Source organism: Arvicola amphibius, chromosome 8 (assembly GCF_903992535.2).
Source record: "Arvicola amphibius chromosome 8, mArvAmp1.2, whole genome shotgun sequence".
In the NCBI taxonomy this organism is placed as follows: domain Eukaryota; kingdom Metazoa; phylum Chordata; class Mammalia; order Rodentia; family Cricetidae; genus Arvicola; species Arvicola amphibius.
Window position 1 is genome coordinate 131130941 of NC_052054.1, and position 22118 is coordinate 131153058.

Consider the following 22118-nt stretch of genomic DNA (forward strand, 5'->3'; position numbering starts at 1 on the left):
TTACTTTTTTTTTTTTTTTTTTTTTGGTTTGTCTGTTTGTTGATAGGGCCTCATTATTTGGCCCAGGCGCTTCTGGAACTCACTACGTAAGGGCCTTGTTTTGAACCTCCCTTTTAATCTGCATTTGCTGCCTTGGTGATCTCTGCTCTCAAGATTTTAAAACTACATAACAAATACTTTCAAAATTTCACTTCTAGTCAGGACCTCTTTCCTCCAATAAATTTGCATAAATTTAACTGCAAACTCAACATCTCCACTTAGGTACCTGAAGCATTTTACACGTAGCTTCCAGCATACCAAACTCTTTATCCCTCTGCAAAACCGTATCTTCCTAAGGTTCACCATCTTGTCTTCTACCCTCTCGCTCCATATTTAACTCATTAGCCAGTGTTGACGGTTCTGTCTTCAGAGCACAGAATTTTCTGTTGCTCCTTTGTTTCTGTCCCTCATTACCATCTGGTCCAAGCCTCAGCCTCCTTCTACCCTGCTTCATTGCAAAAGCACCTGAGTTTCTCCTTCCCTGACCTCATCTCCCTCTCTCACCTGTACTTTGCATCACTGTGCCACACTAGCTTCAGACACACCAGCAGTCAGCCCTCTAAGACTCCGAGTCATAGTCTCTCAGCCGGACTTCCCTTGGACGTCCAGGTACACCAGGGTCTTATAAGTGTTGATCAACAATAATCTCAAGCGGTGACCCCATCAGAACAGTCTCCAAGGATGCCTCTCTGATGGAGGAAAGTTATCTGTCTATGTTACTTTCATTGGTTAATTAATAAAGAAAACTGCCTTGGCCCTTTAAGAGACAGAAAATTAGGTAGGCGGAGTAGACAGAACAGAATTGTGGGAAAAGGGGTAGCAGGCAGTGGGGAGATACTTCAGGCAGTCGCCATAGTGAGTCTCCATGCTTCTCTCCGAGATGGACGCAGGTTAAGATCTCTCCTGGTAAGCCACACCTCGTGGTGCTACACAGATTACTAAATATGGGTTAAAGGAAGATGTGAGAATTAGCCAATAAGAGGCTGAAACTATGGGCCAGGCAGTGTTTAAAAGAATACAGTTTCCGTGTAATTATTTCGGGTGTAAAGCTAGCTGGCGGCCGGGTGGCGGGACGCAGCCCTGCCGCTTCCTTCTACACCTCTCGGCCCCACACTCTCTAGCTTTTCCACCACAGCCGTTTTCACACTATTAATTTACTAATGTAGGTCATTTCTATTTTCTTCCAACTAGAATGAGGCACAGGAATTCTTCTTATTTATTAACATCTCCCAGAACTGAACACATAACAAGACAGTATAAACCTTGACCAACTCGTGATAAGACTTGAAAGCTGACCACACGTTAGTGATGTCAGGAAAGGAGGGTTTGCTGGTAGTATACGCAGCACTTCCCACACTACAGCACACTGGAGTCACCCAGGAGGCATTTGTAAAAATAGTAAAAACACAAGTCACACCTCACAGCAATCGAATCTAAGTGTTTGGAGGTAGAAACCAGGTTTCAATATTAAAACAAAATAGCACAAATTGTGGTGTAATGAAGCTTGGGAATTACTGTGATTTTTACAAAGGGGAATTAATCAAATATGAGAATGGCAATGAATACTATCATATGAAATGTATCAAATAGGTCATAACCTTTAAGAGACGCTTAAGAAGCAATAGTATTATGTATGGAAAATAATCTGTTGCTCTCATGAAGCCTTTTCTTCTTCTTTAGGGAGGTGGGTTTCTAACTCCTGGATTGAAATGGATGATCCTCCTGCCTCAGCACACCAAGTAGCTGGAACCACACATGTGCACAGATGTGCAGGATCTTTGTTTTAATAACCCTGCCTGGCTCCAAGAAAAGAAAATGAAGCAGGTCAGAGTAAACATATTAATAGATTGTTGGCATGAGCGTGGATGGCTCAGTAAAGTGTGGCTTCACAGGCATGACGACCTACATTCATATCCCCAGCGATGGTTTGTGTAAAGAAGAGAAAAAGGGACAGGCACTGGGACTCGCTGCTCAGCTGGTCTTGCCTAGTCAGTGAGCTTTAGGTTTAACTAGAGACTAGTCTCAAAACTTACGTTCAAGAGTGACGGAGGATGACATCAGACACCCACCTCTAGTCTGCATGAGCACATGTGCTGTCTGGCTGGCCCACCACTCATCTTGACGGTCTGGCACCTTATTTTTTGAGATAAGGTCTCATTTCAGTCAGGCTGTCTCTGTCCCTTCAAGTGCTGGAGTTTTGGGTGTGTGCCACCACACCCAGGTTCCGTATAGGTGCTGAATCTGAACTCAAGTCCTTGAGCTAGAACAGCCAGTGCATTACCAACCATGCCACCCCCAGTCCTACAAAATATGACTTTTCTATGTGAATTTTATTTTATAAATGTCACTGATGTCTATTTTTTTATTTCTGTGTGTACACACACGTGTGAGGGCATGCAGGTGCCCACAGAGATAAGAAGCAGCTATCAGATCCCTGGGAGCTGGAATTACAGGTGTTTGTGTTCTCCCCAATGTGAATAAGGAGAAGTGAATGCAACTGCTAAGCCATCTTTCCAGCCCCTGTTTGTAAATTTTATAAACCACTGTCAGACAATTTAGAAAACATTATAAAATTTCACTCAGTTATAATGAAAGTATTTATTTATATTTTTTATTTTGGGAGACTGGAGAGAGGGCTCAGCAGTTGAGAACACTTGAAGACCCAGGTTCAGTTCTTAGCACCCACATGGCAGCTCATAAATATCTGTAACTCTTGTTCCAGAGGATTCAACACCTCTTCTGGCCTCCTAGAACAATGTACACACATTGTGCATATATGAACATGCAGACAAAAAGCTCATTCATAGGAGGGCTCATGCATTTAACCCCAGCACTTGGGAAGCACAGGCAGGCAGATTTCTGTGAGCTCAAGACCAACCTGGTCTACAGAGTGAGTTCCAGGACAGCCAGGACAGTTACACAGAGAAATCTTGACAAGAAGAAGGAGAAGGAGAAAAGGAGGAGGAGGAGGAAGAGGAGGAAGAAGAAGAGGAGGAGGAGGAAAAGGAGAAGAAGAAGAAGAAGAAGAAGAAGAAGAAGAAGAAGAAGAAGAAGAAGAAGAAAAAAAGCAAAAGAAAAAAGCTCATTCATATAAAATTATTGAAAATTTTAAAGCAAAGTTAGAGAATTATAAAATTTTGATACATTTTCACAAATGCCTATAGAATATTTAATCATTTTAACATTATTTCCTTAGCAGTTCCTCTAAAACTGGATATTTATTTTGGTTTTTGGTTCCTACTAACAGAAACAGAACTGCCAATAATAAAGGTTAGACACCACGCTCAGTGGTAGACCCCTGCCTTGCACCCTCAGCACCACACACACATGGGCTGGAGGTGGCTCAGCGGTCAAGAGCACCAGCAGCTCTCTCAGAGAACTTGAGTTTGATTCCCAGCACATACTTGGAGGTTCACAATTGTCTGTAATTATGGTTCCAGAACATCTGGCTTCTGTGGGCACCAGGCAGGCAAGTGGTGCACAGCTGTGCATGCAAGCAAAAAAAAAAAAAAAACCATAAATATTTTCTTCTTTTAGAGAATTTTACCAGTGTTTATTATTCATAGTACATACTATTGAATGGCTTTCTAGTGTCCCCGTATGATTTCCACAAGTCATACAGTGAGGGCTCACTGTGCAGTGAGGGTCAGCTTCTACTTACTGCTTTTTCTATCTTTCATTGAAAAACTATCCCTGAATGAAACATAGAAGGAAAAAGCATAGAGGAAAAAGAAAACACCATTAATCTCACTATTCAGAGATAAAACTACTAAAATCAGGGGTGTACCTTTGAAACCTATTAAAACCTGGGAATCTGTTTGGTTTTTTGTTTTGTTTTGTTTTTTCCCAAGACAGGGTTTCTCTGTGTAGCTTTGGAGCCTGTCCTGGAACTCACTCTGTAGCCCATGCTGGCCTTAAACTCACAGAGATCCACCTGTCTTGCCTCCTGAGTGCTGGGATTAAAGGAGTGCTCCACCCCTGCCCAGCTGAGACCTGGGGATCTGGATCAGCATTAGGGTAACTGCCTACCAAGCAGATCCCAAAAACTAGTTAATTAAGAGAGGCTAAACTTACCATCTGGTTACTGTTTTCTTCTGAGTGGCATTTTTATCAAGTGACCCATCTAAAAAGCCTTTTCCAATCTCAGACCAAACCTAAAAACAGGAAACCATGTAAGTACTATTGTGCATAGATCTCCCCTCAATGCTGAGCGACGGAAGTTGTTGAGTATTGCAGTCCTTCCTCACCAGCGGATCTGAGCATCTAAGCTCTTCCTTCTCATCTGGCTTTCCGATCATGAGACCCACAGTTCCTGAGACCAGGGCTCAGACAGTTTTTTTAACGATCTTAATCAAGGCACTTTCAAACTAATTTCAGCTGGCATATGAAAAGTTTCTTTTCTTTCTTCTGTTTTGTTTCTGGAGACAGAGTTTTTCTGTGTAGTCCTGATTATCCTGGAACTTGCTTTGTAGACCAGGCTGGCCTCAAACTCACAGAGATCCGCCTGCTTCTGCCTCCCGAGTGCTGGAATTAAAAACACGTGCTACCACCGAAAAGTTTCACACAGGGTAGAGGACGTAGCTTGGGTAGTACAGCGTTTGCCTAGCTAGCATCTAACAAGCTCTGGACTGGATCCCTGGCACCAACTACACCTTAGTATGAAGGCCCACGCCTCTAATCCCAGCACTTAGACGTTCGAGGTCATCCTTGGCTACATAGAAACCAGCCTGGGTTATATGAGACCCTTGCCACATGTGCCCCACAACCCCCAAACCCAGGCCAAAAACAAGGAGAAGAACGAAGAGGAAACAGAGACTGAAAAGACTTGGCAGCAGAATGAGTCCTCAGGATTTTTACTGTATATATGTGTATATGTAATCCCCTAAGATTCAGACATGAGGGAAAGAAATAAATAACAGGTAATTATCAATTTTTATTTCACTTGAGATATTGATAAATATTTACTAAGCCAAGGAAACGTTAAGATTTAGTCTAAGACTTAAAGAAAATAAACAGAAAAATAGCTTCTAATCTTTCGAAACTGGATCATTATACAAGAAACAAATCTTTAACTTAGTAACAATTCAAAAACTCTGAAAAAAAGTAATAGAAAAAGCACACTGATGAATAAATAAATATTTATAAATTAACAGAGTTTAATCAAGTGTTTCTAATACTCACCTTAAAATTATTGCAAGCCAAGTAAGCCAGGAGTGGCTCATGCTTTTAATGACAGCATTCAGGAGGCAAAGAGGTAGAGGCAGGAGGATTTCTGAGTTTGAGGTCAGCCTAGTTTACATAGAGAGTTCCAGGACAGCTAGGGCTACACAGAGAGACCCTGTCTCAAAAAACAAAAACCCACAAAAATTATTAATGTCTACATTTCAGAACATTTCAATGTAAGATTGGAGATGGCTCAGTTGCCTTAGTATGAGGAAATGAGCCTGATTCCCAGAGTCCACACAAAAACATGGAGGACTGGAGAAAAGTCCCCATGGTTAAGAGGGTTCACTACAGTGTGACAAGCAATAACACCCCCTTCTAGACTCCACAAATGTACAGATGCACAACATGCACAATCATGTGCATTCACTAGTTATATAAATAAATAAAACAAGTAAACAAAATAAATATTTTAAGTATGTGTACTGGCTAGTTTTATGTCAACTTGACACAAGTTAGAGTCATCAGAGAGGAGGGAAAAGGTCTCCAACTGAGAAAATGTCTCCATAAGATCCAGCTGTAAGGCATTTTCTTAATCAGTGATTGATGTGGAGGGCCCGGTCCATTATGGGTGGCACCACCTCTGGGCTGGTGATCCTGGGTTCCTTAAGAAAGCAGGCTAAGGAAGCTGTGAGAAGCAAGCCAGTACGCAGTACCCCTCCGTGGCCTCTGCATCAGTTCCTGCCTTGAGGATCCTGCCCTGTTTGAGTTCCTGTCCTGATTTCCCTCAGCAATGGACTACATGTTGAAGTGTAAGCTGAATAAACCCTTTCCTCCCCAACTTGCTTTTGGTAGTGGCGTTTAATCACAGCAACAGCAGCCCTAACTAAGACAGTGGGCTTGGGAATGCCCAACTGTAACTGTTGCACTGGCGAAGTAGACACAGGAGAATCCCTTGTTAAGCAGACTGATGAGCTTCAGAAAAATGAAAAGATCCTATCAAAGGAGATGGATGACAATCCTAAGGATGACATCTGAAGCTGTCTTCTGGCCTTCCAACACACATACACATATGCATATGCACCTGCCAACACATGTGTAATATTAAATAGTGACATGGTAGTAGCCTTCAGTTCCTGGTGACTTTGTTTAGAACACATTGCTTTAACTATTAAACTGGGTGTGGTGGCATATGACTTTAATCCCAGGATTTGGGAGGCAGAAGCAGGCAGATCAGAGCTCTGTGAGTTCGAGACCAGCCTGGACTACAGAGTGAGTTCCAGGACAGCCAGGGCTGCATAGGGAAACCCTGTCCTGAGAGAGAGAGAGAAAGAAAGAGAGAGAGAGAGAGAGAGAGAGAGAGAGAGAGAGAGAGAGAGAGAGAGAGAGAGAGAGAGAGGAAAAAACTATTTGTGTACTTAAATAATGCAAGGAATGGTTGCTCAAATCTGAGAAATGGTGAAGTCTATGACCTAAATATGATTTCAGAAAAAGAAGTTAATCTAATGTTCATGTTGAAACCAACTTAAAAACTCTATATGTGAATATAGGAAAGACAAAGTTACTCAACTTAGACTGAATTAACCTTGCTCCTAATCATGTTCACCTCATTAACGTCTTCCTGGTACACTGATCGTGTTGAGTATCTTTCTATGTAGGGCACAATCTAGTTCTATCAAATATACCTTTTCTCTTTGTTCTAGAATTCGATAGCACTTTATAACATACTGGCTAAGTATTAAATTTTTTTATTTAATCATACTTTTTTTATATTTCAAAATGTGTTTGCCTAATAAGAAAACAGATCTTCACATAATACAAAAAAGCCCCACTTATCACCCCTTCCACTGTTCTTTTTGGGTCAAAACAAAGATGCTTACATATTGAGAGGCACACAGCTGGGCAGATGATTCAGCTTGTAACATGCCTGTGGTGACACACACCTACAACCCTATGGTGGAGGTGATGATCAGAATCCTGAAGCTCACTGACCACAGAGCTCAGGGCTCAGGAAGAGAAACTATCTCAAAAGTAATATGGGATAGAAAAGAGAAAGATATTGAATATTAATCTTGGGTCAGGACATACATGAGCATATGTGTACAAACAACACATAATACACACATACATGCACATACACACCTTCTTGAGAGATAAAGTCAGCATTCAATTATACAATCTGATGAAACAATCCTCTTAAATGTTGCCTTTGTCTCACTGTGCCATGAATCTTTTAGAAGCGGATGATTTCCTGTTCATCTTCAAATGTACTACCCAGTACCAACTGTGTGACAGACTTCAAAGCAAACCAAGTGTATGCTGGCTCAAGGGTACATGCTGGTTCTCTGGGTAGGACAGTCATTTATCTAATATCTCTTCAGAAAGCTGGAAAGAACAGGAAGATAATACTTTACTTTCTCTCTCTCTCTAAATCTTAAGAGGGAGTCGGTAAGATGGCACATGCCATCTACACAACTGTGTAGCCAAATTAAACATTCAGGTGTCTCAGGTGTATCTCAACCTGTGATTACATCTTCAGGGTTTTGGCCTTAACTTCAGCAAAAGAAAGGATTAATTTCTAAAACAAGAAAGAATGACCACAACAATAAACGCAGAAAATATAAGCTAAAAACTCAAGATGGAAAACTCTTAAACCGAACGGACATTAAGCAGAACAAAATAGTAACGCCTGATTTCAGACAGCAGAGATTTCCTGAAGTACCTGAGACTCAGCAACAAATGTAAAGATGGGAAAGTACTGGACATTGCTCTAAAGAGAGGACCCTCTCAGAGCCTTTGCCATTTTTCCTCTTAACATATGCTTATCAAATCCTCTATGAAATAAAATCAGTATGTAGTAAAAGACTACAAACTTTAGAGCAAAAAAAAAAAAAAACCCTACAACAAAAATAAAAAACCAAATCCAAACCAAAACCCACCTTGATTTTTACCTTTGATTGTGACCCTGCAAAGCAAAGTCACTCCCAGCAATTTGTCTAACCTAAAGTTCAGAAGCTCCACAGTTAAGCTGGGACAACACCTCCTACCTTGCATGGTTATGAGATGATTAGACTCCTGTCACATGAACCAGTAGAGGCTTTCTGAATTAGTAAACACAAAGTCCCTAATGTGACGCATATTAAAGTTGTGTCTCTTTTTCTGTTACCTCTATTAAACTCTATTAAAGTTTCATTCCAGGTTAAGGAAATACAATTAAGTTTTGTGAGCAAGAGAATAAATATTCAAAATAAAAAGATTTAGCATTTCTTAGGAATATACCTCCTTAAAGGGAAACTTTTGGAATATAAATTTATCTTTGGGAAAATGCAAGAAAGTCCTTAAGAATTCCAAAGTGTCAAACTAATCAACAGAGCCAGTTGACACTTCTTACAAGAACTTTGATGTACTACAATGCAACTTTCAAGCTGACAGTGTAGCTGGGTGTTCGGTCACATGCCCAGCAGGCACTGGGTCCTGGGTTCAACATCCAGCACTACAAAGCAGACAGATATGACAGAAACATGAATTCTGTGCCTCCAACAGTCTCTCTCTCTAGGAAGGTTAAGTGGAGAATGCTAGAAGCCATTTCTTAGTTTAACACTGTGCGCTGTGCGGTGAAGTGTGCAGAAATCTCATGCACTCCCTGTCCAGCCCCCCTGGAGCTGCCTGACCCAATGGAATAGAAGCAGAGCCTGTATCGGGGTTGGTGCTGCAGAGTTTGGGAGAATTTACTAGTTCAGAACACACGCTCCTAAGAGGATGTGACTTACTGAATCAGGGTGTCTATTTGTGTGTGTGCTCAGAAAGACCCCAGGAGACACTCAGCTTTCACATCTGGCAAGCATCAACATCTGTACAAGCAGGAAGTAAAAGCTAAGGTTGGATATAAAGAGCCTGGGTAAGTATTAAAACAGAACTTCCAACATAAAGTCAATCTATAACCACGAAAGAGTTTTCTTCTTTTTCTTCCTTTTCTCTTCTCTCTCTCTCTTTTTAAGACCATATTTCTCTGTGTAGCCTGTGTCCAGCTTTCCTCCTTTTCTTACTGGCATAAAGTTTGGTGGGTGAATCAACACCCTGACTGGGCACTGAGCTATGGGAACAGATACTTCAGCAGCTGCATTTGACCAAGAACAGACCCCACAAGGATAGTTTAGAAGACACTAAATGAGAAACTAATAATTACCACACTGGCAGCAAATTCAAACTCCCAGGCAGGTAGAATCTGACATCAAGAGTTGCCCCATATAAATGTAAAGTATACAGTTTTAATTTTTTTTAAAAAATGAGGCGTGCGCGCGCACACACACACACAAAGAAGAAAGTCTGGTAATCTACAGGAAATAAAGACCTGATGGAAACCATCTATGAAGAAGCTTAGGCAGCAGACTAAAGAACAGGCCTTTCTCTTGTGCTCCTTTCTTTGCTTGTCTTGTCCACTTTCGATATGATAGTTTTTGTTTTATCTTACTATAGTTTATTCTGTTACATTTTATTATTATACCTTAGAAGCCTGTTTGTTTTCTAATGAGAGACAGAAAGAGAATGAATCCAGTTGGGAGGGAGGTGGGGAAGAACTGGGAGGAGAAGGAGGGGAAACCAAAATCAGGATATATTATGTGAGAAAAAAAATCTATTCTCAATAAAAGGAAAAATTAGGGTTAGATATTCCAAAACATGAAAAGAAAGAATAGACTTTTGTATCAATTAGATTAAATTGTAGACAAAGAACAAAAGGAAACTAGGTTAATGAAGTCTCAGTGAACAATGGCTATCAATTAAAGGACATGCTTTAAAGAGTACTGCATAAGAATTCAGAGCAGAAAAGCACAGGATTAAAAATAAAACTTCATCAGATTAACTCAACAGTAGGTTTGAGCAGACAAACTGGAGCCATCAATGAATGAATGAAGTGAACAAATAAAGTCAGGAGAGGGCGTGAGGTTCCCTGGAATAGGAATTGTGGCTCCTTGTGAGCCATGTGGGTGCTGGGAATTGAAGAACCGTGATCTTCTGCTAGAACAAGTGTTCTTACCGACTGAGTCCTTTCTCCAACTCCTTGATGAGATCTTTATTGTGCTTATTTGCCATATATTCACCAAAGCCCAGCAACCCTACTGCAGTGGCCCATGAAAAAAATGCAATATAGGTGAATTACAGACAATGACTTCAAAATAGTTATTATGAATATACTCAAGGTCATTAAAGAAGATATTAATAAATCCACTAATGACACCTATGAAAAGGCAAACAGTGGAACGAAATGAGGGCAGCAATTGAGAACATGACACTGGAAACAGGATCAATAAAGAAAGCCTAAACCAAGGGAAAACTGGAAATGAAAAACTTAGGAACTTGAACAAGAACTGTCAGAGACAAGCTTCATCAACAGAATATAACACGTGGAAGACAGAATCCAAGGCACAGGAAGGTAATATAGAGGAAATGGATACCTCAGTCAAAGAAAATGTTAAGTATAAACAATTCCAGTCCCTTCCCCCCAAAAAGAAATCTAGAATATCACAAAAAAAGACCAAATCCACAAGTAATAGGAATAGAGGAAGAAGAAATCCAGGTCAAAAGTGGAGAAAATATTTTATTTTTTTTATTTCTCATTTTAATTGTTTGGATAGGAACGTGCCGCGCAGCATGAAAAACAAGTAAAAAGTAACTCGAGTATAATTGTAAAATAAGAAGTAACTTAAGAAGTAACTTGTATATAAGTGTTTTTTTTTTTTTTAAAAAAAAAAAAAGTAAAGCGAATATGGTCCAAGAAGACAGCCAAGAGCTGTTTGTACCTTTACTTAAAGATACTTTAAAGGTTAGGGGTACTAAGGAAGGACAACAACAACTGCTTCAGTTTTTGAAACGTATAAAGGATGCGTGCCCCTGGTTCCCTGCAAAAGGGAGTATGAATCTAGAGATTTAAAAAGGTGTGCGTGAATGAATGAGCGCGCTTTGTCTTGGTCTGTGTTTGACTGTTATTATGTTGCTGTTTTATGTGTTTATGTCTTTGAAAAGCTTAAGTGGTACCGGTACCTGTCTGTCTGTCATTACTGTCCCTTTTTGTGTATTGATCTTTGTTATCCTGGAAGAGATGAGGCAGGCTGCCTCTGCCTCTAGCCTCCTGTGCATTTTTATTGGATCAGTTCCAGGACTTTGGGTCCTGAAAGAAAGCCTTCTCTAAGGTGAGGCATGGCACTGGCCACCTCCCTTCATTGTTCTCTGGCCCACAGCCAGCCAGCAGCTTCTGCAGAGGGCAGGGGGTGCAGGCGCATGCTCAGGTGGGCAGAGATACTACAGGGAGACATGCACTTGTGTATGGGGTTGCAGAGAATTGACTGCTTGCAGTTGAAAAGCTGCACGGATGTGTAACAGAGAATCTTTGAGGGTGGCTGAAGAAGTTAACAATTTTTTTTTAAGGAATACTGTGCCCACCAGCGCTGCTCCCTCTCTTTTCTTCCCTAAATCAAGGTCTTCTTCACTGTGGTAAAACTCAAGGTCTTTTCTGCTGGCCAGCAATTTCTCATTTTAACCCTTCTCTGTCTTGATACTGCTTAAAAAATGTTGAGTTATAGCAACCTGTGTACTTTGAAAAGCGATGATTTAAAGTAATAGTTAAAGATGCATTATGTTTGGGGAAATTATACTTTTGTTTTCACAGAAAAAAATAATCATTTAGATCCAATGGGTTACAAATACTTATCTTTAAAGGAAATAGGGTACAAGTTATTATTGGTTAAGATAAAGAAAGCTACTGTTAGTTTTAAAAGTTTCACATTAGTACAGGTTTTTATATGCCACTACAAATTTAAGTCATCTTTATTGTGATACATACACACACACATACATACATATATTATATATTTCGGCTTTTGTTTGAAATGTATCTCTGCAATGTTCTGGAGTCCTGGATAAACTCACGAGAGAAGACATTCATGGAGATTTACATGTTGTCTAAAGGACAAGGGGACAAACAAGAGACTAAAACGATATAGAAAAAACTCATATATGGACAATAATGAGTTTTAAGAAAAACTATAAAAATTCTAAATATTTAATTATGTTGTGCTAATTCTGATTGATTTTTCCATTAATAAGGCAGGTGATTCTTCACTAAAAAATAGTTATGTTAATTATGCAATCATGTTCTTTAAAGGTAAAAGGAAGACTGAGGTCCTAAATACAAGTTATTAATTAATCATCATAATACAAGCAATCCTCTGAGTTACAGGGTTCTATATATTTGGCCTCCTATAAAATAACAGAGCTAAAGGTCATGGCTATTAAGACTTACATAGAAAAGTCCAAACATGTTTCTTAAAAACGTCACCATCACATCTATGGTCGGTAAATGAAAACTGCAGTCTAACTGCTCCTATGATGGTCAGTCACAGGTCAAAATGCTTTTATTGTGAGTCTATATTAATTCAGAGGGTCAAAAAAAAATAAAAAACTGAGAACATCAATATAGGTTGCAAGGATTTAAAGGCATAAAAGCTTGGAGATTATATAGGTCTTAGAGGATATTCTAAAAATATAAAATTTATAAGAAATAATGGCTTTAGATGTATATAAAAATTTACAAGATTTCTTTCCCCTTCCTTAATTATTAAGAACATGAGTAAACATGCTTCAAATGAGTCCCAGTTTGTGTCTGTTGTACCAGGTTTCACTTGTGATGCGGGCAAATGCATCCTAGCATCAGTTGCTGATAACAACCTGCCCAAATGACTGTGAGTCCTGACCTTGCTGAAACCTGACGTGGACCAGTCCAGCCAATGTGGCTGCTGCCTTTCAGCTTGTCAGTGAACCAGATCCTAAGTTCCCTCATTGCTTTTGACTAACATTCTAGCCTTCCAGGGCCCGGAGAACAACGTCCTAAGGTCAGCAGGAAGTAATTACAGAAATAAATACATCATTCCTATTCCCCCCTGCCCTGAAATGTTAGATAAAAAAGAAATTTATCTGTTGGTCATCACAGGGATTTTGGTCATTAATGCCTTCAATAAATAATAATTTCTATCTGGGAGTCATTAAACTAATGTTACTAAAATCTCAATATCAGCCTCTGAAATAAATTCATCTCAAGGATTTGAGATGATATACTAAGCAGGGGCAAGACATTTTTTAAAGAACAGCATTTTGTCATTTAATAACCTTATAGCAAAACAACCCATTTCACAAGCTCAAACTGTCTTTGCTGATGGTTCTAGAACTTGTGCCACTTATTGGACTGAATCAGTTTTGGTCACGATTATCTCCTTATTCCTCAGTGCAACAGAATGAGTTATGGACAGCCATTCAGGCATTGCAGGATTTTCCTATGGAAGCCCTTAATATAGTGGCTGATTCCAAATATGTAGTTGGGTTGCAAAGACCATCTACACTGCTTCTAGTCATGTTAATAATCCTACACTGCAAGGGTGATTTTTAATATTACAAAGGTTACTACAAAAAGAAAATCATGCATTGATTGGTACAATGACCAATAATATTTATTGAATTTAAACTATTTACTTGTAAACATTTTAACAAAACCATGAAATCTAAATACAGTCTTGGACAATTTCAACAAAATAAGTGGTATGTTTAAAAAATAAAGCTGATGAGCATATATTCATCCATTCTATATATTGTTTTTCAACAGTTCCAGGCTAGAATACTTGTGTCTATCCTAAGATTTTTTTTGTTACTCTATTATGCAGATAACCTCATCAGCCACTTAACAACTTATACATCTCTGAACTTCTTGTACGTGTTTTACTGCTGGATAATTTAGTTTGTATAGTTCATCTGCTCTTATGTTTGTATTTTTTGTGAAGTACCCACAGGGTTAAGTTAAAATAAACCAAGGGATAGCTTGCATAATAAAAAAAAAAAAGAAAATCATGTAGTGTTTATTGTGCATACACAATCACATATTAAATTACCTGAGTATCTAACAAAGGGGAAATAATCTAGCTCATGCTCTTGTAAACTTTGCTTCAGCTGAGGATGAGCATCAACATTTGCACACCAATGCTCCTCACTTACCTGTTCAATATAAAATTCCTTACAGATGAGCTAAGTGTATTATTCTTAACTGTCCTATCTGTCGTCCCCTGCATTTAAGACAAAATATCCCTGGTACGAATCCTTGAGGGTTGGATTCCAACCATATTTGGCAGACGGATGTAACTCACATACCAGAATTTGGCTGGTTATCTTATGTTCATATGACCATAGATAAATTCTCTTTCATGATATAGGCTACATCATTATTCGGGGAGACAACTAATCCTGCCATTGCCCATTTATTTGAAGCTTTTGCAGTATTGGGGATGCCAACCATAATAAAGACAGACAATGGGCCTGCATACTCCTCTACAAAATTTCAGTGATTTTGTGATCAATATGATATTAAACATGTGACTATCATAGAATATAACCCCCAAGGCCAAGCCATTGTAAAAAGAGCCCACTCTACCTTATAGCAACAAATTAAAAAACTAAAAAGGAGAAAAATGCAGGACTTGGGTATAAAAGACATTTGGACTTTACAGAATAATCCCAGAGCTATTATGCATCAGAACTAAACTTTTTGAATTTACCACAGGGAGACATTGTAACTAGAGCTGAGAAGCATTTCGGTTGTCTGAGAAGTCTCAGGCTTTGGAGCCAGCTTCTTTTTAAGGCAATCTGGGCGAAAAATGCTGTTGATGCTGAATGGGTTCTGGCACAGTTGTTGGTAGATGGAAGGGGGTGTGGTCTTGTGTCTTTTCAGGATGGCCACCAGCAGTGGATTCCAGGCTGCTGGATCAAGGCCCTAAGGACCGATTAAAACGGCTGTGCAGAGAAGAATAGCATCGAGGGGAAACGAGGACAACTTGAGGTACCGGTGGCCACGATGGCCCAATTATCTATCACTGGCCAGAAAATGTCCTCGTCGTTACCTGGGGGCAAATTAAGTCTCTCACTGGTGATGGTCAGGCTGTTCTGCAGAGGTGTGATAAACTAGTTACAGCAGAGAATCTTTTTCTGACCATGTGTGTTTTACTGTAGGTAACTTCTGCAGAAGCCAATGGTTCCAGCTATGAAGAACACGAGGCAGTTAACGGTCCTCAGTTTATGGCCTGGGGAGATGGAGGGATAAGTGGACCTCGGATGGTTACTCTACAATTTCCCGATGCTGGTCAGATGCATATTTGGAAGCTGGCTGCTGCCTTAAAGACTGTGTACGTCTATAATGGGTCATTTTCTGGAACTGCTTCCAGTGCTTCTGTGTATAATTTCACTATGTATAAAAGCTGGAATGGTACAGCTTGTGTTTCTTTGCCTTATTTACTGCTATTTGGGAATTTTGTTTTTTTCTGAAAATATTTCTTGTGTTAACTGTACCTTATACACTTGCTTAAATAATTCTATTCCTTTAAATGGTCAGTCCATCATGATCGTGAAACAGCAACCCTACATTTGGCTACCTGTAAAATTAAATAGACTGGTCATTTAATTCTTTAATTCAGTTAACAGTAGAGTTTTTTTTTTTTAAGAAATTGCTTGTTTCTAGTAAAAGATTTACTGGAAAGGTTGATGCTGTATTATTAAGTCTAATTTCAGTTGTGACACTAGCCACGGTATCTGGAATAGCCTTACACAATTCGTTGCAGACTAAACATTATGTTGAAGCTTGGCATAAAGATTCTCATGAACTTTGGTCCCAGCAAGCTGGAACTGATGCCAGATTACAGAATGAAGTTGATGCCTTAAAGCAGATGGTATCCTGGAGAAAAGCTGATGATGTCAAAAAATGAACAGAGATTACATTGTGAATGGAATTCCACTACTTTTTGTGTTACTGGTTTGGCTTTTAATGAATCTGTATTAGCCTGGAAAAAATGCAAAATTATTTTTGGGCAACTAATCTGTAAGACAAAAAAATTGAAAAACTGCATTTTAATATTGAATCTACATTTGCACAGAAGTTTCCAGAGATGACAGATGCTGACATTGCTCAACAGATTGCTGAAAAACTAGAGGAGTTAGACCCTAAGGCTTGGGAACAAAGTTTGTCCCACACTGCTAGTGGTATAGGGATAGTAGTTATTGTTATAGGTTTGCTTATGCTACTGTTTTATTTACTGCTTATTAAGCATCATCAGTTGAGCAAGTAAGAATTGCTGTTAAATATGTGGATTAACAAACTAACTCATTATAAAAGGAAAAAGGAGGAAGACGTGGAGGATCAGTTTTGAACTGCATAAAAACCTCTGTGCAAAGGTGACTTGAGGTATCATTCTTGCTGATAATGTTGGCAAACCAAGTTGGGAGGAGGCAAACCTCTCCCGTCAGTAGAGTGCCTTGCCAATAATCAGGACTTGAAAACACAGATATGCACTGTAGTTCAAAGGCTCTGATTAGGTTGTGGTTTGTCTTCTGATGAGGTGTTTTTACATATCATGTTACAGCAAGAGTTATTCCCATAACACCAGGCTTTTTGTTTAGATTAACTAGGGCATGAAGCTCTTGAAATTATTTGCAACCAAGTTACTAGTTTATGAAACTATTTTCATGTATTATGGGAACCTAGTTTGAATCGTGATTTGAGTATTATAAAAACAGCACTGGCTTTGCAATAAAGTATGCAGTTCTATCTCCTATTCTGCATCCCCTATGTCCTGATTTCTGTGGCACTATCGAGGGTCATTCATAACTGAAAAAGTTGGGGGAAGGGTCCCCAACACACTACCAGCCTGCAATACCTTATTATCCTAAACAGTAGGTAACAATTATTTTCAAGGACTACAAATTTACATTATATTGTTAAATGAATTGTATAGGTACAATACCTTGTACAAGAATAGATATGTATGTACAATAATCTACCCATTTATCCTATCATATCTGTATCCCCCTTTTTTTCTTTTCAAAACAAGAACTTTGAATCTAATCTCCTTTGTTCAACTTTCCTCATGGTCATAACAAATAATAACCCCTCCAAACAATGACAAATATGCATAACCCATTGAATGACCAACCACCACCCACCCCCCAATAAAATACTCTTTAAATTTTTGCTTTTATTTGTTCCTTTTCAGGTGGTTCTTATGTAGTGATATTTCATTTGTATTTTAATAAATAGAGCTTGCCTAAAGTTCAGAGAGTAAAACAGCCATACTGATCAGCCTTGCAGACCAGACAGTGGTGACACACACCTTTTTAATCCCAGCACTAGAGAGGAATATAAGACAGGAGGAGATAGATCTTACATAGTCTCATTCTAGGATTCCTGGAGGTAGGATTGCCATTTCTGACCGAGGAAGAGGTAAGAGACAGTGGCTGGCTGTTTTGCTTTTCTGACCTTCAGCTTGAACCTCAATTTCTGTCTCTGGATTTTTAATAATTGTACTTCCAAAGAGAGTTCAGATTTTACTTTAATAAGCATGTTCCAACTCCAAAGTTAGCTTTAATCTTTAATTGAACTGGGACTACAAAAAATTTGTCTGCAGAAAATAGCAAAAACAAGCATTTGGAAATATATATGAAATTTTATCCTGTTGTAAATATGATATACCAGTAAGCCAACTTACTCTTTTTCTTGAGACATTTTTTTTTTCTGGATGATCTGTGCTTTTTCTTCAGATGTCTCATTTGTCCAGTGGTCTTCAGATTCCTTAGCTGGATGCCTTTATTATCAAGAAAAGACAGAAACAAAACACTTCCCCAACACTAATTTTTGGGAAGATTCGCTTGTAGCAATTTATATCTGATCAGTTTTGTAGGTTAGTTTAGATTAAACAGTCTTTCTGTTTGATGAACTATCATCTCTTCTAATTAAGAGGTGTTTCTTGTTAAAAAGAAAGAGTTGTCTCTTGTTCAAATTGAATCTTTATCAAATTTGATGGTATTCATAGCCTCTCTTCTCCTGGAAAAACAAAAGCAAAATCTCTCCCCCAATGTAACACATGTCATAGTTTCCATTCTGAGGTTAGTACATCTTTACAGTATATCAGCTGATTTAATTCTGCAGTATTTGCCTTACTATCCAGTGTCTCTCCCCAGCTATTGTTCCTTTCTCATTAGCATTTAGAAATTCAAAAATAATAAAGCATTATGTAATCTATTTCTGGTGATCTTTATCATCTCTTTCTGCTTATTTAACATACCCTTTAGAGTTCAATTTGATCCTTCTATAACTGCCTGACCTGTAGGATACCTCTAATATGCTTTATATTATATATACTTATAAATAGAAATTATATAAATATATGTATATTTATATAAAACTATATATAAATATATAACATATAAATATATTTATATATGTAGAGTTTCCTCCACAATGACAGGAAGCAACAATGAAAGGCCCCTCAAGAAGTCTCCCAATGGCAAAGGAGGATTACCTTGAATATCCCTTATTGTCCTACGTTTATTAGTCCAATGACTGCCTTTGCAATACCTTCTGCATAATCCAGAAGGGAGGGGCATTCTGAATGGATTATTTTTAAAGAAAACTTTTTTTTAAAGGAAAACTCTGTCTACAATTCCTTTTAAAGTAACCCTGTTTGCCACAATTGAAATACCAACATTTCAATTTTTCTCCAAACCTCTGGAAATCACCTCTCCTATCTGAGTATCATCATGGTCATAAGATTCAATATTAATAGTATCTCAGATCCATTCCTCCAAGAGTGCTGACTTTGCCTTTAACAGCCTAATTATCTGATGTGGGATGTCCTTTCATATCCATGTTGCTTTTATTGGTTGATGAATAAAGTTGTTTCTGCCAGTTGCTTAGCAAAGTAAAGCCAGGTAGGAAATCCAAACAGACATACAGGAGGGAGAAGATAGAGTTGACAAGATGCGATGTAGCTGCTGAAGGAGAAAGATGCCAGAATATGACCAGTAAGCCACAATTTCATGCTGATACATATAATATTATACATATATACATATAATATTAATAGAAATTAATAGAAATGGATTAATTTAAGATTTAAGAACTAGCTAGGAATACACTTGAGCCATTGGCCAGTGTTACAAATTAATACAGTTTTGTTTGATTATTTGCATCTGGGAGGCTGAGAAACAAAAGCTCAGTCTTTGTTTACCATTATCCTTTTATATTGAGAATTAGCATTATCAAAAGCCGGAAATTCAATTATTATTTGTCCAGTTTCTAAACTTGGTGTCATTCTATTTATTGCTGATGTCAGTTTTTGTAAGAAATCAGTGAAGGTTTCTTTTGGGCCCTGTATAACTTTAGTAAATGATTCAATCTTCTTTCCTACTTCTTCAGTTCTGTTCCAAGCATTCAAAGCTGCTGCACAGCATAAAGCCAGGATGCGACTATCATATAGAGATTGCCTTTCTACAGTAGCATAATCTCCTTCTCTATGAAGTTGATCTTGGGAGAGTCCCACACTTCTAGCTTTACTCCACTGTTGAATAGTCTTAGCCTCTTCTCTGAATCAGGACTTCATTCTAAGTGTAGACCAGGCTCTAAAACAGTTTTAACCAACTCTGTCCATTGTTTAGGGATAATTCTATTACAAAATGACCGTGAGTTTAACATTGCTTCACGAAAGGTGGATGCATGCATGTTTACAGTTGACAATGCATAAATCCCACATCTAAATTAGATATCCTCTCATTTAATCGTTCCATTTTCAATCTGTCTAGCATATTATCATACAGAAGCCCAAATCCCTCCATTGTGGGGAAAAACACTCTTAACTAATTTCTCCCTTTAGGGATTTCCATTTGGAATTATCAACTCTTACCGAATCTGCCAACAATGTTGATGAAAATGTGAGGCTTATTGCTCCTGTGTAGAACAGTAAAACCCTGCTACCTAGCTTGGCAGCAGCCTAAGAAGGGAAGTTCAGGGAGGGTCCACCAGGAGAGAAGAAAGAAAAACCTAACCAGTAGGGCAGTGACTCCAGTCATGTGTAGTTCTTGCCTATGCTAGTGGCTGTGAAGCCACAGGCAAAGCCTTTTGTGTGTGTGTGTGTGTGTGTGTGTGTGTGTGTGTGTGTGAATTTGTACCTGAAATGTTGGGTGCCAAATGTAGCAGGAATAATTAAACCCAGAGACAGATACTGGGGTTCAAGTTGAAGATCAGAAAAGCAAAGCAGCCAACCACTAGAGAGACCTTTAACCTCTACCAGATCTTCAGACTGAAAGGGTGAGATCCTGTCTCCACAAATTTTCAAACTCCACCCTCGACTGAGTTCCTTTCTTCCCCTTTATATTCCTCTCTCCACTGAGTCGTATCATTCCTGTCTCCACCTCCCTAGTGCTGGGATACTGGAATTAAAGATGTGAGACACCACCACCTAGATCTGTTTCTGGATTGAGTTTGTGTAATATACCACTATAATGACCTCTTGCAAGATGTGTTAGTTCAATAATAGCACAAAGCTTGTGGGAGTAACTAATCAATATCTGATTGGAATTAAGGCTCATTTCATGAAGTGGAACCCATGCCTGACACAGGTCAAGAACACTGATATTAGACAAGCCCAGGACCTAGGAAAAGCCAAATACTACTCTTTTGCTAAAGGAATGCAAAAATAAAATGATACCTAATGACATTCTGCTATAGCCATAGATCAGTGCCTTGCTCAGTCATTATCAGAGAAGCTTCCTCTTGTGGTAGATGAGGACAAATACAGAGACCCACAGCCTGGACAATGCAGTGAGAGACCTTGGAACACTCAGTCTTAAATGGCATATGTTCATCAAACCCCTCTCTCTCTCAGGTTCAGGGAATCTTGCAGAAGAGGAAACAAAGATTTTAAGAGTCAGAGGGACTTAAAGAAACCAAGAACACAAGACATTCAAAACACATCAGAACCGATGAACAAATGAAATCACAGAGATGGGTGGGTGCATGCACAAGGCCAGTGTAGGTCTTTAGTCTTTGCCAGATGGGGTCCCAGTGCTGACAGAAGTGGACACAAACTCCCATCCCTAGCCCCAAAGTTATGTCCAACTGATAACCACTCACAAATGAAAAATTAGGTTTTTCAAAGTTTACTGGGTATAGAAACCACTCTTAAGGGGTGAATGAATTATTAGGAGTTGGGACTCCCTTCCTCCTTCTGCTTCCTGATGGCCAAATTGCAAACAGCTTTCTTCCACCATGCCTTGTCCCTGTGGTTTGTATTTTTTTTTAAGATTTATTTATTATGTGTATGGTGTTCTGCCTGCAGGCCAGAAGAGGACACCAGATCTTATTCCATAGATGGTTGTGAGTTGCCATGTGGTTGCTGGGGATTAAACTCAGGACCTCTGGAAAAGCGGTCAGTGCTCTTCCTCTGAAGAGCCATCTCTCCAGCCCCCCTGTGGTGTTTTGCCTTGCCTAAGGCCTAAAAGCCAGAAGAACACTGACTGAAGTTTTTGAATTTATGTCTTTCCTCCCTTATGTTCTTTGTTATTTTGTTAGATTTGTATTGACAATAAAAGTCTGTGTGTGGATCCTTTAGTACGCTCTGTCTTCTTCTATTCTGTGACACTTTACATGGAAGCAGAGATCCCAGGGTCCAAGAACCGCTGGGGTGGCAACAAAACCTTTTCAGTTCTCTCTTCAGCTTCTGTCTTCACCACTGATCAAAACTCTGCTTCTATGTCTTTGGGGAAAAAGGCAATTGGGAATCTTCTAGTGACACTTACCTGCCTACATCTGTTTCCTTATATTCTTCTCAAATTTTATTTATTTTTATTAATGTATGTCTTCTTGTCTGTATATGCAGTGCCCTCAGAAGCCAAAATTGGGTATCAGATCCTGGACTGGAGTTACAAGCAATTTATGCTCCATGTGAGGGCTGGAAACTTACCTTGGGTCATCTGCAGGAGCTGCAAGTGCCACTAACTGTCATGGAACATAATTTTAACTGTGTTTAAAGGTGTGTTACATTTGTTTGATTAAATAA

General features: G+C 39.0%; 1 protein-coding gene across 1 annotated transcript in view; it reads right to left on the reverse strand.

Annotated features, from left to right (window-relative positions):
* LOC119821997 (cytochrome P450 20A1) overlaps positions 1 to 11337 on the reverse strand; it is a 34203-nt gene extending 22866 nt beyond the window's left edge. The window contains 5 exon segments of the mRNA XM_042055635.1: positions 2321 to 2340; positions 4114 to 4193; positions 7421 to 7512; positions 7515 to 7587; positions 11242 to 11337. Of these exon segments, the coding sequence (XP_041911569.1) occupies positions 2321 to 2340; positions 4114 to 4193; positions 7421 to 7512; positions 7515 to 7587; positions 11242 to 11337 (361 nt within the window).
* Positions 11338 to 22118: the final 10781 nt, after the last annotated feature.